The sequence below is a fragment of the Oryzias latipes genome, chromosome 17 (assembly GCF_053564925.1).
Source record: "Oryzias latipes strain Hd-rR chromosome 17, Olatipes_Hd-rR_3.1".
Taxonomy (NCBI): Eukaryota; Metazoa; Chordata; class Actinopteri; order Beloniformes; family Adrianichthyidae; genus Oryzias; species Oryzias latipes.
Window position 1 is genome coordinate 31462882 of NC_136253.1, and position 14279 is coordinate 31477160.

Consider the following 14279-nt stretch of genomic DNA (forward strand, 5'->3'; position numbering starts at 1 on the left):
CATTCAAAAGTTGGCCTGTGGATTTAAACACCAACTGGCATGTACAGCCTGCCACCCGACGAACAGCTGATGTGCAGTTTGCATTCGCAGCCGTCAAAAAGGCCCGGAGGTTTAAGACAAACTCCAAAAATTATACCCAGAAATCCACCTCATTAGCAGGTTTTAATACTTCAGTGCATAAGCTTTGTTCTAATTATTTTATGTTTACTTCGAGACGCAATAAAACACAATAATTGCACTGGAACATTTAAAAAATATATATATGTAAAAAGTTCTAGATATATTATTTAATGAAGGAAATGTTCTACCTCTTGGTTTAGAAAAGAATAGTCATAAACAGACTTGATTGATTCAACGCACATAATGCAATCCAAGCAAGTGTGATTTGGTTAGAGAGTATTGCATTTCTCCATACCTGAGCAAACGCCTGCTTTTCTACAGCCTCATATAAACTCCAGCGGGATGAGTCTAAGCGGGTGCTTGCATTCCCTGATTAACCAGCTCCCATTTTTCTCCAACTCAAGACATGAATATATTACTTTGAAGTGCAAGTGATCACAACATACTAGCATATAAAAATGCAAAGGCTTTCAATGGCATCTTTTTATTTATTTTTTATCAATGAATAGGTCAGTGTACAAACACTTCAGCCTTCATTTTTACCAAAAATGTTAGTTTATTTATTAGAAAAGTAATAGTTAAAGACCCACTCCCATGAAAATTGTTTTTTAACATCTTGTGGCGTTTAAATTATAACAACAACATATACTGAGAAAGTTAAGCTCAAAATTGAATTTCTGAGTATTTCTTTACTCAAAATGGGAATCAGGAGCAGTGTGAAAAAAGAGCTTTTTTGTTAGGTAGAAAATACGCGGGGCGGGCCACAAGCTCCCTGCTCTGTTCCATTCTGATGCATCCATTTGTAGACAAATAGATCCATGTACGTTTTTGATTTCCTCGTCCAGGCTGGTATCAAAACTGTACGACTGGATAGCTCTAATGTTGCTCGCCACTTGTGTTGCACCGGTAAAGGTAGGTTGAGGGTGCGAGGGATTGTAAGTAAGCAGAAGAGCATGCAAACAGGAGGCCGGGGTTGCTTCATGCCAACAGTCGCTCCCACAACTAGGAGGCAAATTCCAATGAACTCCTGCCGCTCTGCAGAAACTATGTCCCAGAAAACAACACAGGTTTGGTTAAAAATAGCATGATCATAATTAAAAGAACACTGGGAATTTTAAAAATAAATTAAAAGATGATTGGAGGGTTTAAAAAAAATTATTCAAGTAGGGGTTTGCAAAAAAAAAGTCAATTTACCTTTTGTGTTTGGCTTTTTAAAAATAGATAGATCTATTTTCAAACCAAATTTGTGTTTTATAATATTTTAACCAAAAAAAAGAAGAAAAATCAGCATTGAATCCCACCAAAAGATAAATATTAAAGCAGTTAACTTTTTAAATAAACAAAAAAAAATCTTCAAATCTATTAAGATTCACTAATATCTTATTCAAAAATAGATCACATGTGTTTCTTCAAATACTCATTTTTGTACTTTTCCTCTTTTTTTTAACATACGTGTAATGTGGTATTTGTTTCTGTCCATTGACTAATTGATTATTCGACTTATCATTCAGCCTCCTCTGTTCTGCCTTTTGGGAACAGATTGAATTCTTTAAAGAAAGAGCTTTAATAATGAAAGATTGCTCCAAAGGCAGCTGACAGCTCAGACTAGCAGGGTGGAGGCTGGTAATCCCCCCCCCCCCTCCCCTCTTTCTTCTGCTTAACATTTCAGTCAGATCCAGATCTGAACTGTCACTGAGTTCTGACGCTCTGCTGCAAGATTTTTATAAAATAAAATAAAAAAACTGCTCCATGGACCACTAAAATCTGCTTTCAATTAAAAAAAAACATTCAGTGGATAACATATACACAAAATTGTGTATTTAAAGTAAAGTTAGCAGCCAACATCCTTCCTGCTTATGCATTTGTCACAACTGCCCTTATGGTTGGATACGGAGTGTCTGCGGGCAAAAAATGGGCAAACCTGAACAGGAAATTTGAAGATCGTGGACCCTTCTGTGAGCCCGTAGAGCAAAAGTGTTCATGTGTGTTTATTTTTCTATGTGCATGTTGCAGGCAACAGGTCGTAGCGAACACTAGTAGGTGAGATGCAGAAGCGTTGCAGGCTTTTCATCAATCAAACCCCTGTTATCGCCTCAAGTGTTGGATAAGGGCACCATACAACAGCATACATCATTAGTACATGTAACTTACATTATCCTTACAAATACTTGCCACACGCACGACAACAGTATGCTCCATTTTCCTAACGTCTTTTGAGGTGACCGCACAAGCTGCAAGACTCACTCTACGACCCGTCCACAGGCCAGGACAACCCAAAAACCCAAAGCACTCGTTTTGGTCAACCCCGTCCATATGGGTGCTTATGACTTAGGCCTTACTTATGGGGCATCCACAGGCATACAAACAATGCACAGATTGTTTTCTTCAAGCTGTCTTCTTTAGATGGACTGTTAGACATGTACCAAACCTAGTTCTGATCCTCTTTCTTGTGCAGACTTGGGATTGACTTACTTACATCCATATATGATTGCTTCTCTTTAGCCCTCCATAAACCTTTTGCCTCTGTGTGGTTGATAATGATGGGTTTATCTGTTTTTAGATCCAATTAGCTTTGAAGGATTTCTCACAGTTAACAAACACCAACCTGCCCTTGTTGACTTTTGTTCTGACTTCTTATTTGTGCATTCTCCGAGCACGTTACTTTAAATTTATCTGTCGGGAAGCATTTTTTTTTTGCCATTGTGTTTTCCGCTTGCGACCTTATCATTACGATATTCAACCCCGGACAGGGAACAAACAGCGTCTTTTGCCACATTCTGTGTTAAATTATCTTCTTGAAGGAGTTCTGTAATGCCTTTCCATTGTTTTAAGTGACAGCTCTCTCTTTGGGGACATGTATCCTGTCAATCAGCCGGATGTTGTAACGTCTTACAAGGCTTTGAGCTCTTTACTGCAGGCAAATTTACTGCAGACCTTATTTAAATTTCTGCCAGAATCTCCCTTAAAAACACACGTTTATTTTATTGATCATCTTGTTTAAGAAATATTCAGTTTTGTCTTTTTTTTGGTGTGCAAAAGAGTTTAATTTTGAAAAGTACTACTGTGTTTTTCAATTGCTAATCCACAAATGGTATTTTTTTGTGCGTTCTCCAAAGATTTCTTATTGGTTCCACCATTTTTCCACAGAATTCTGCTTTGTTTTAGCTGTTTTTACCAGAGGAATGTCAGAGAACAATATTCAGAAGCAAATCATAGATGTTTTTGATTGCTCAAGGACATTTTTAAACGATCATTCGTTCATTAAGCATTTTCTGACAACCCCAAAATGACACTTCCATTTTTAATTAATTGTTAATGCTATTAGATACTTAGTTGTCGCCTTTCATGCTCACTCTTTCAAGCTCTCTCCTTTTGCTTTAATTAGGAGGGCACTCAGATGTCAGCTGACGTTTTAATCAAAGGCATGCTACCATATATGTGGATGTTCGTAGTCGTCATATCTCCACATTTAAATCAGAGTCTATACCGTCAAGAACATCAGACATGCAACACATCTACCCTATATTATGTGAAGTAATGTGCTCAGATAGCAGTGCCTCTGCAGGCTTGTCCTGATGCCTTTGCACTATGCACGCTACAATTTTCCTTTGATTGCAAAGAGCAAATCCCCCTCCAGCAAGAGCCTCGTGTCCTCTGATAGCACTCATCCAAGAGAGGGCTGCACCAATTAGCTACCATTTCTCTCAAGAGGCAGTGAAGTCACTCCTTACAGGAAATTTGACACTAAAGGCATACTGTTGCCATATGGCCAATAATACCTCTTGTAAATAATGGGAGAGTCGAAGATTGAGCTTTTGAAAGATGACTGCGACCAGAGCTGAGTGTAAATTAGGGAACAGAGAATTATCCGTCGAGATCATCGGTGCAAACACTGGAGGTAGAGCTAAATTAGTTTCATCATTTCATAGCGCCTTCGAGTCATACATGCATCTGAGAGAAGGCTGACAAAAATATTAAACCGTAACCGGATGATGAAAGGTCTGCGTCTGAGGTTCCTTCTTGCTTTAATAGCTCACACTTCAGTACTGGGAAAAAAAACTACCTGTCCCAGCAGAGACAAGAATAAATGGATTAAAAGCTGACAAATAATTGCTATTAAGAGCAGAGGAACTTGCCGTCAAAGCTGTGTTACATGGTTTTAATTTTGAAGATGAATCACGTTCGAGTTAATCCTAATAAACACACCCATGCAGCTGAGCTGAGACTGTCATCATGGGATTTTTTTTTTGAAGTCTTTGGAAACTGTGGGAGCGTTTTTTTGTGCTTTTGTCTGTCGATCCAAAAGGGGAGTAAAAATAGTTTAAAAAACAAACAAAGCTGCCCTCAGCATCTAATCATCATGGTTTTGACTCCATCTGAAAAAACTGTGTGCTTTTTCTTTTATCAATCCATGTATTGCACCGTTCAGCTTGACTCAGTAATGTCTTAAAGGATAATGATGAGGTAACAGTCACACTTCTTCATCTTTGCTTGTAGCCCATGCTGATAATTAATGACAGAGAAATAAATCCCACAGGACATGAAATGTACATCAAATGGTCTTTCGTTACCCATGCTGCTCTGCCTGATTCAGGCTTGCATGACTGAAGCTGGGAAGGTAAAGAGCCGCAAAACTATTCTTCTGCACTCTCTAATTTGACACTAAAGAATGTGTCATTATCCCTAAAACGAAAAGGAAGAAAAAAAGTTATAGGAAACAGTTGCAGAGCTGACACTTGTTCTTTAAAGAGCAATAGACAAGAAAAGCTCTGCCCGACATATCTTGTGTCTGTGTGGGGTAATTTATGAGGTTTGAAACCAAATACTGAGGAGCAGCGGGCAGAACACAGGAACATCTAGACAGTCGGAGTCAGGAGGACATGGAGAACCAGTTCACAGAACAGACACATGCATGGAGACAGATATATATATATATATATATATTGGGACAGAAATATCTGAAACTCTGTCATGTTCACCTATGAAGTCCAATAAAACACTTTCTTGTCATAATCCAGCAAGCACAACAATTAAAGCTCTTCCAAATCCCCAGACTCCTTCACTTCAGACTCAATTTCTGCAGCTAAAGATCATGCTTCAGAGGGAGAAACGCAGGCTTAGTGCATGATACATCTATAAATGTCCTCATTTTGAAGGCTCACCTGAAGGCATCGTAAAAAGGATATAAAAGCTAGACACAGCACAGACATGTCGGATGGGGTTTTGCCACAAAACTGCAAGACGGCAAGAACAAAGAACGTGAGAAAAAAAGGCAAAAAAAATGACCCACTTTGGCGGTGAGGAATGCAAAAACTATTTTTTTTTTTCCGTCCCTGTTAATTTAACACAGAGCTCGCTTACTGCTTGCTGCTGCTAGCTTCTCCAAGCAGCTATAAGCCTTTTGGACAAAGCCATCAATTTTATGCTTCTCGTCTTTAGGGTCTCAAATCAATGCTACCTCAAAGACAAATTCATTTTCTCCTTTCTCTCCTTGTTAGTGTGAAATGCTCCCTGCAATTACTAGCTAAGAAATCAGTTAAATGTCTTTCCACATCACAGAGAATAGATTACCGGTGTCTCTCCAAGTTTTGCAACCGTGGGCACTTAGATGTGCTCCTTTTATTGGCATGAGCTCTTATTAGGTAGATGTGCGAAGAGGTGAACTCCCTCAATATTGGTTCACAATTCATTAACGGCGAGAAGATTTTTCTTTTTTCCCAAACCCGTGTGATCTGTTCGGAATAATCATCAGCCGAAAGATCAATGTGAGGAGTGATCTAAGTTAATCACTTCAACTGGGGCCAGTACTTAGCAGCACACGGCGTTGCGCAAAACCCTCCACAAGTGAGGGGAAAAGACAACTTGCTTAGGTCAATTATTTCTTTGCTTTTATTACTTTGCCATTAACTCCCTTGATGTAAACCCACAATCTTGCTGGTGTTTCAGTTTCTCTGTAGCATCACAGCCGAGGTTGATGCCTCTGACAGAAAAGGACACGGACATTGATTGTTGTTACTCGAGTGCTAAAAAGGAGAGGAGATCCACTGGATTTGGGGCTCAACTTCAGTTCCCTGTGTGGTCAATGAATCTTTATGGGCACAATTAATTTCTTTTGTGCCTCAAGTGTCCTTGAGTTTTAGACAGTGATACATTATTCCTGGACCATTAGTCTTTTCTGCAGAAAAAGGTTGTTAAATTCCACATGTCGTGGGCAGTGATAAGTCTTTAAGAGCAGCACATTAAAGAAGACCTGGAAAAAACAAACGATCAGAATCAATTATTCTTTAGTGCCTTTCGCAGAGTGTGGAGTGGCCTTGGCATTTCGAGGTGCTTCCTTCCTGAGCACATCGTTTCCATGAAGCGCACTTTATGATTCATTTTCACAATGTATGTTGCAAAAGTACATTTTTTGATTGGAGCCAAATGACAGAAAAGTCGCAGAAAACCAGCACTTAGAGTAATGACTGAAATCAAACACCGTTCAGTTACTGCATCAAGTTGCAGCAACGAGCTTGTGTGGCATTTCTGTCCACACAGAAATGACAGTGGAAAGAGCATGTAACCCGCTACTAGCATTGATCAGGGAGCCTGTTTGTGTGTCCAAAAAAAAAAAAAAATCGGATAAATAGGAGTGGAAATTGGATCATCAGGAAATCCAAGTCATTGTCCAAGGTTAAATTTTTTGTAGAGAACAACCTATTTTCTGCAGCTATTTAACATTAAACCTTCATTGAGTCTTTTTTTGTTGTTAATAACTGTAATGCTTTTAGCATTAGCAATGATAATGTGAGAACTAATATGTCTGTAAAATAGACAACACATTGCAGCAGTTCGTTTATACTCAGCAAGAAGAAAACAACGGTTGCCTTGGATACGCAGAGTCTGGTGCAGTTTCTGTAAGATGTGGTTCCTTCTGCACATTTTAGACAGACAGAACTACAAAATATTTAGATGATAGTGAATAAAAGCAAAACCCTATCTCCTTTATGGGGAGAAGTCTATCGTTGGGTCCAAATCCCTTTATGACGTTTGCCATTTTCTAGTGCTGTCCGGATCTACAATTCCAAAATCAAGTGGATAAATATTCCCCAGACGTCTCTGTTCACTAGTTTGGTGAATAGAGATAACAATGCATTGCGTTTGAACAATTTTACTAAAATAATTAGGATTTGAAATCATGAAAAAGCTTTACGACATGACTGCATCTCATCTACTTCACCCTTGCGTGTTGTACAGTTGTTCGCTACGACCTGTCACTCGCAGCATGGCTTTAGAAAAAAGAATGTGCGTGAATATTTTTGTTCTACAGGCTAGGATCTTCATATTTTACCTACATACAGCCTATATCCCCCCATAAGGTCAGTAGTGACTGAAGCTTTAATCCAAAACCTCATTGGTGGATGGATAACTGTTGGATTGTTGTTATCGGTAAAAGGACATTTACCACGTCACTTGAAAAATTCCACAACACAAAAGAATTTTGTGTGCGTGCAAACGGGCTCACTGGTGACAAGTGGCCCTCTTTTTCCCTGAGACTCTTTAAGGAAAACAAGCATAATTATGATAATTTAGGGGCTAATTTTCCCTAAATACACAATAGAGTTTGAGGTAAGTGAACTCATTAAAGTTTCTGTGATTTTAATCATTTTTCCAATGAACTTTTAAGCAAAACCTTGGTCGTTGAGCAAACCTACGCAAAGCTGTCACCAGCTTGCACCACCTGTCCCTTACCACCCCTTCCCTTTGGGGGTCCAGTTATCATGCTCCGGAGATTCCAGAGAACAGCAGGAAAACAAACAGACGTGTTGACACAAGGCCAGAGTTCATGAGCATGCGGCCCCGCCGAAGCCCCCCCCCCAACAGCACACAGGTCAAGCATCATGTTACACCCCACCCCCTCACCCCCCCACCCCGCCCCCACCTCTGCATTCCCTCCCAAATAACTAGAAGTTAAAACTCATAACCTAATCTGGTTCAGTGCTCAGGAGAGCAACATGAGCCTCCAACGTATCATTGAGTCGGGTCAAGATTCTTGTTTCCCCACTTCACACAAGAGACTTATCTGGGCTGTATGGGATAAACTGGCTGCTGTCAGGTAATTAAACCCATTATCAGGCTGACATAACATGGCCGTCTGATGACACATATGTCCCCTCACAGCACTCCACAGATTAATTCAGGACCTTTAACCGCCATCGCTGTAATAGATGTTCCTTTCCAGCCATTCTCCTACAAAGATGCATCATGTGCTCTATAGCTCGCACACATTTCAGCCTTTCAAAAATGTTAGCCTGCAATAGGTTTGTGATTATCTCCTCATCTGTTACAAAAAATGGCTTTGGCAAAATTGAAGAGGTAGCCATGGAAACGTAAGTTAAAATCCAGAGGTGGGGGGTGGTGGATAACCTCTGTCATACTGTGCACAATACTTCTCAGACATGTTCCCAGCATGAGAGAGGAGTTCAGGAGGGCAGTGTTCATAATGGTTTTTGATAAGGCCCAAGATTGAAGAATTTGATGGGCTCCAAGCACCCTCTGGATTGAGTGCCTCGGCCCGTCTAGACGTAATGAAGAAGCGGCTGTTTGTAGCCGCACGACCCCACAGGAAGCTATTTCTCATTCCGAGGTGAATCTGTAATTTCGGTCTGCAAATGAGGCCTTTCCCTGATGATTCTCTGTGGCGACCCCTAAAGGGAGCAGCCGAAAGGCAAGGAAATAGTAATGAGGCTTTTCCTGGAGCGTAACACAGCCCTCCTCTCTTTATCACACCTGGATTGGATCCAAAATTAAAAGACAGCCATCTGTGACATTGCTCACTGCAGCCAAACAAAAGATGAACTACAAAAAGACAACGGACAACAGGAAAATGAAGCAGCTCTGACCTTCAGCCGGATCCGGCGGGCCAAACTCCAGGTCGTAGCGGACGATGTAAAAGTTATTCCACACGTACAACTGGTTGTCCCTTGGGTTGTAATCCACAGCGGTGATGTACTGGTACTGGTTAGGGAAGGGGATGTTGGTGTACTCGCCCTGGCTCAGTTTGGTGTTGTAGATGTAATCGATTTGGCTCCGGCTTGCTTCACTTTCGTTCTCCTCATACGTTGAGCGCACCACATGCAACACTCCACACACCATGAAGGCGTTGGAGGCTGAGCGCTTGTCGTACGCCGTCTCCCAGGTAGCCTCGAAGCGGAGCGTGTATGGGTTGAGCTGACTCACCACTATCCGTCCATTGTTCTGCTCTGTGGCATAGATAACCCACAGTCCCCGCTCATCTACTGCTAGGTCAATGTCCGTCTTGCCACCCCAACGGTAGGGAGAAGTGTCATGGTAGTTGGCATTGTTGACGATGGCCTCACCACTTTTGATGCGTGTGCGGAGGTCAAACTTAACAATGTTGCGTGTGCGTTCCTTGTTAAAAAAGATGGCACCATCATACGCAACAAAGCCTGTCCCGTCCACGCGGTGCGGCAGTTTATAGGAGGTCGTCGGACGACCGTTTTTGATGTCTTCCAGAGAGGCATACTCCAAGAGCATGTCTGTGCGGTATGGAGTCCAGGGCATGAAAAAGACTTTGTCCCCAGCCTGCAGAGGGTCTTTGCACCACGACCCGGCTTGCTGCTCGGCCTCAAACAGGAAGGTGGCTGCTCCGATTCCTTTTAGAGTCCCAGGACAAATGAAAACTAGTGACAGAGATGGAGAGCAAAACAAAATACAACACAGCAAAGTATTAAAATACACACTTGACATTTGTCACAGTTCTTGCTGCTGTGTGACTCAAGTGCAAGACAAAAGATCAGGGACTGTGACGTTGGAGGAAGCTTTTGACTAGTGCTTTGAACTAATGAATAGGGAAGAAAAGAAAAAAAATGAATGTCTCATTGGGATTATTCAGAATGAAAGATGAGAGGTTAAGAGAACTTGCACCTAAAAAGTCTGCCGCTACACTGTTAAAAGGGACAAAACCAAATAAAGGAAAGGAACGAAATTTAAAAACCCTGCAAATGAAAGACAGGGGAATGGAGGAAGAAGAGGTCACAGTGTTTTAATTTTTTTCTCAAATAGCAGTCTGTCTCTTATGTCAAATGCCACATGAACAAATTGAGGTGTGAACACATTGCACATGCATACTAACATGACTGGAGTCGTGAAATAAAGGATAAAATGTAACAGACTTCACATTTTGTGAGTAGGGTGAACAACAGGTCGTCAATGGTAGTGGGAGCAGCAAAGCAGAGGTAAAATGAAAGTGGAGGTTGGGGAATAGAATAGAACAAGAGTGGTAAAGGATTTTTTTACTACATTTGTGGCAAAAAGGAAAATCCACTGATGGATGAGTGAGGCTGTGGCGAACTGCCTATTAAAGTAAATTATTTGTGTACAAAACAGCGTTTTTTGTTTTGTTTTTACTCTTAATTTTTTTTTCCGTTGACGCCAAACTCACTCAGCCATCACTGCTATTTCACATCACGTGCAGCAGAAGTTGGGGCCAAGCAAAGACTGAGCCAAATAAGAGTATAAACACAACTAGTCATTCATCAAGGGTTACGTTGCTAAGAGAGGGTCCAAAAAACAAATCACCAATGACAAGTTTGTGTGTTTTCTTTCATTTTGCAGGGAAATAGTAAAGTTTGGTGATTATGGTTGTCGTTTGAAATTCTGTTCTGCAAATCATTTGAATTCCATGGGTGCAAACAATCCTCCTATGGGTTTAGCATTTGACAGGAGAAGCAATCAGGAGGGGAGGGGAAGGGGACGTGAAGGGAGCTGTACTCAACACCACAGAACACGGAGCCGAAGTAAAGGGGGGGAGGGAAGGACCAGACCACTCATTTACCTTTTTGCTCCACTTCTATTTCAGGCATTGGAAAAGAAAGCAAAAAAAAAGAGTGCAAGAGGGAGAGAAAAGTTATCATGAGTCAACTAGCAGGTACAAAGAAGGAGAATTAGTTGGAAGGTATGACCATGAAATGAACCGTCTTGGAGGAGGAAGAGCTAGAGGAGATAAAGATCGTGTTTGTTAGTGCGTCGGCCTCTCATCCTAGGACATAAGAGACAAAGACGTTACGACTAGAGACAAGATATGTGCCATTCTTTCCATTGTGTTCAACTTTTACCTCTTACTGGCTTTATTTGCCAACAAAAATAACCAACAAAAGCAGAATAAATCCCTCTAAGAATGTTTCTCCTTGGTGGCACAAAGGGAAAAATGTCAAAGATGTGGTCAGATTGAGATGGATGCCATTCTTAGAGGAACAGCACAGGTATTATTTTTGGCACGTATCAAGTGAAGGTGGAAATTTGCTCAGACCTAACTAAACACAAATCAAACCTTGATTTTAAAACCTACTCGCCCACACACAAAATACATGACACGGTGCTAATGTTACAGACCCCGCTCTTAAATGAGCCAGCGAGGGCATCAGCACATGAGATGAGTGATGAATAGTGGGCCTTATATGGAGTTTCTTTAGTGGACTGTTGCAGCTGCATATACTGGGTGGAGGGGGAGAGGCTGGAGACAATATGTGAAAGATTGAAAGTTGGAAAAAAAAAATAAGAGCAAAGAGGTTAGTCAGGCGAAGAGAGCAGGAGGTAAAAGGGAGGTCTGTTTGGAAGAAGAAGAAAAGAAGAGTGAATATCTTTTTTTTTTTTTGAAAATGTCTACAGTTTGTCAACAAAAAGCACATTTACAGGCAGTAATAAAAGCCTTTAAATATATTCCTGAACCACTCTGAAACCACTTTTACTTTAAAATAGGACTAGACTAAATGAAGTTAAAAAATATTGAATTAAACCATCGGAAAAGTGATGAACCATGACTTTAATGTTAGCACAGCACAGAATAAACTGACAATAATCTACTGCGTCTTTTGCAGAAATCTTCTTTTTTCTACAGTGTATTAATGAATTCACTGCACTAATGTAAAACCATCATTTCCACCACTTAGAAAAGATATAAAAATCAAACGTTGTCGAATGTTTTTAAATGTCAGACAGCATTTAGGAGAAAAAGATATTTTCTCAAAAACTCTTTGGGACATCAAGTGATGCAGATGAACTTCAATGTAACTGCTCCCAATATTTAAAGAGATATTAAAGTCTCAGAACAATATTACTTTATAAAGAGAAACAACTGCTGAGGATCTTATTTTAATACAAAGAAAAGTTAAACTGACAAAAGAATGACAACTTCTAATAAGGTTGTGGAACTAGTAATGGTTCTTAAATCAAACGAGAAACAACTGGTAGTAGGGCATCTATGAAAGACCCACTCCAATGAAAATGGTGTTTTTGGTGTTTTTTACCTGTTCTTTCTGATGATGGAGGACACGTATAAAGTAAAATATGCTTAAGATTGCATTTCTGAGTATTTCTTTATTCAAATCAATGTGAATCAGGAGAAAAAAAATGCAGTTTGAAAAAGAGCATACTGTATTTTTTAAGTAGAAAATATGCTGGGCAGGCCACAAGCTTCACTCTGCAGCATGAAAAGGTCCAGCCGACAACTCAGAAGCTAATGCTAATGAACTCCTGCCGCTCTGCAGAAACTATGTCCTAGAAAATGACAGATTTTTGGATTTTGGCTAAAAACTGCATAATGAACAAACCACTGGGAACAATTTTAAAGTGGTTTAAAAGAGGATCAGAGTGGTTCTTTAATTATTTAATGAGGAAACATGTCAACAGCAAAATACTGTGGGCCTACATGCAAAAAATGTATACTGAGCAAAGTGAACTTTTTATGGAAACATTTGCTTAATTTTCTCATTAAAAACTAAGTAAAAATGTTGACATTTTATAAAACATCAAACCTTTAGTTTATTTAAATAAGGTTCATAACAAGCTAAAAAGTGACAGCAAATGTTGACAGCATCAGAGATGATCATCAGAAAACCTATTAAACTGACAGCAACACAAACCGCAATCTTGCTGCTTGAGATTAATTAGTGGAAGTTAATCCTCCATCAATGTATTTTGGGATGTCAGCAGAACACAGTTGTGCTCTGATATACCTGTCAGACAGAATGAAAGTTACCTTAAATAATTTATTGGGAATGTTTGGTTCAAATAACATTTGATAAAGAAAAAGTTTTAAAATATGTTGAGCCTGTTAAAGCACTTTTTTTTTCCACTTATGTGATTATCAGCCTTTTTTATTTCAGAAAAAAACTAATGGAAATGTAACTTTTTTTTTACAATTTCTGAATAATTATAAACATTTTTTAATCGCTTCCAAAACCTAAAAAGCTTTTAAATACTATATTTTTTCTTTTTCTATTAAAAAACAAAAACAAAAGAATATTATATTATATTATATTATATTATATTATATTATATTATATTATATTATATTATATTATATTATATTATATTATATTATATTATATTATATCTCTTTTTGACCATTTATTGACCTTTTTTGCTCTTCCTACCACTGAGATACTGACACTGCTTTTCTTAGGGACAATTTTTCTATTTTTTCAAGGTACAAAAGCAGATCAAATGTATACTGTAAAAACTCCTTATATCTGCTATGTATACATAGTTTTTTACCTTGCCAAAAAATACAAAAAAAACTGTTGTCTAGTTCCCCTTAAATGGGACCATAATTCACAAAATAAACATCATGCAACTGAGAGATGAATCTGGCTACGAAAATGTTTACTGAGGCCAAAAATCAAGTTAGAGGTTAAGTCATTTTCCCACAGACCTCAAGACAAACTTTTCTATAGAGCCCCCTAATAGAAAGTGCACGTCAGGATCAAAGATGAAACCTTAGCTTTGAAAACAAATATTGTCAAAGTAGAAAATGATCTAAGTGATTTAGTTACTTTACAGGTAACTGAGGGGAAACAACTTTTTATGAGAAAAGTATAGGCACTTCATGATCACACAGTAAAGTTTCAGTGTGAGGTTTAGATGGCGATACTTACTATAAGGAACACACTCATACTGGACCTCTAAGTACTTGTAGGTGCCAGGGCATGGATCAGGAAAGACATCAGAGCCAGTGACAACCACACACTGCGTACGGTTGTTGCACCTAGGAAAAAAAGATTGACCAGAGATTTCATCATGACTACCTTCAGAAAGAGCACTCCGCAGAGAAAACATTAATAACAAAGAAGAGGAAAATGTGTCAGCAGTCACATAGA

General features: G+C 39.4%; 1 protein-coding gene across 21 annotated transcripts in view; it reads right to left on the reverse strand.

The window, feature by feature from the left end:
* The window catches only part of adgrl2b.1 (adhesion G protein-coupled receptor L2b, tandem duplicate 1), a 102909-nt gene that overhangs the window by 37588 nt on the left and 51042 nt on the right, over positions 1–14279 (reverse strand). For 18 of the 21 annotated variants that reach the window (XM_023965755.2, XM_078934006.1, XM_078934004.1 and 15 more), the window contains exons 4-5: positions 14058–14167; positions 9003–9803 (exon numbers count right to left, since the gene is read on the reverse strand). In XM_023965755.2, coding sequence (XP_023821523.1) covers positions 9003–9803; positions 14058–14167 — 911 coding nt within the window. Of the gene's footprint in view, positions 1–9002; positions 9804–10957; positions 11989–14057; positions 14168–14279 lie in introns of those variants that run through there. The other 3 variants (XM_078934010.1, XM_078934007.1, XM_078934009.1) reach the window with 2 other exon arrangements.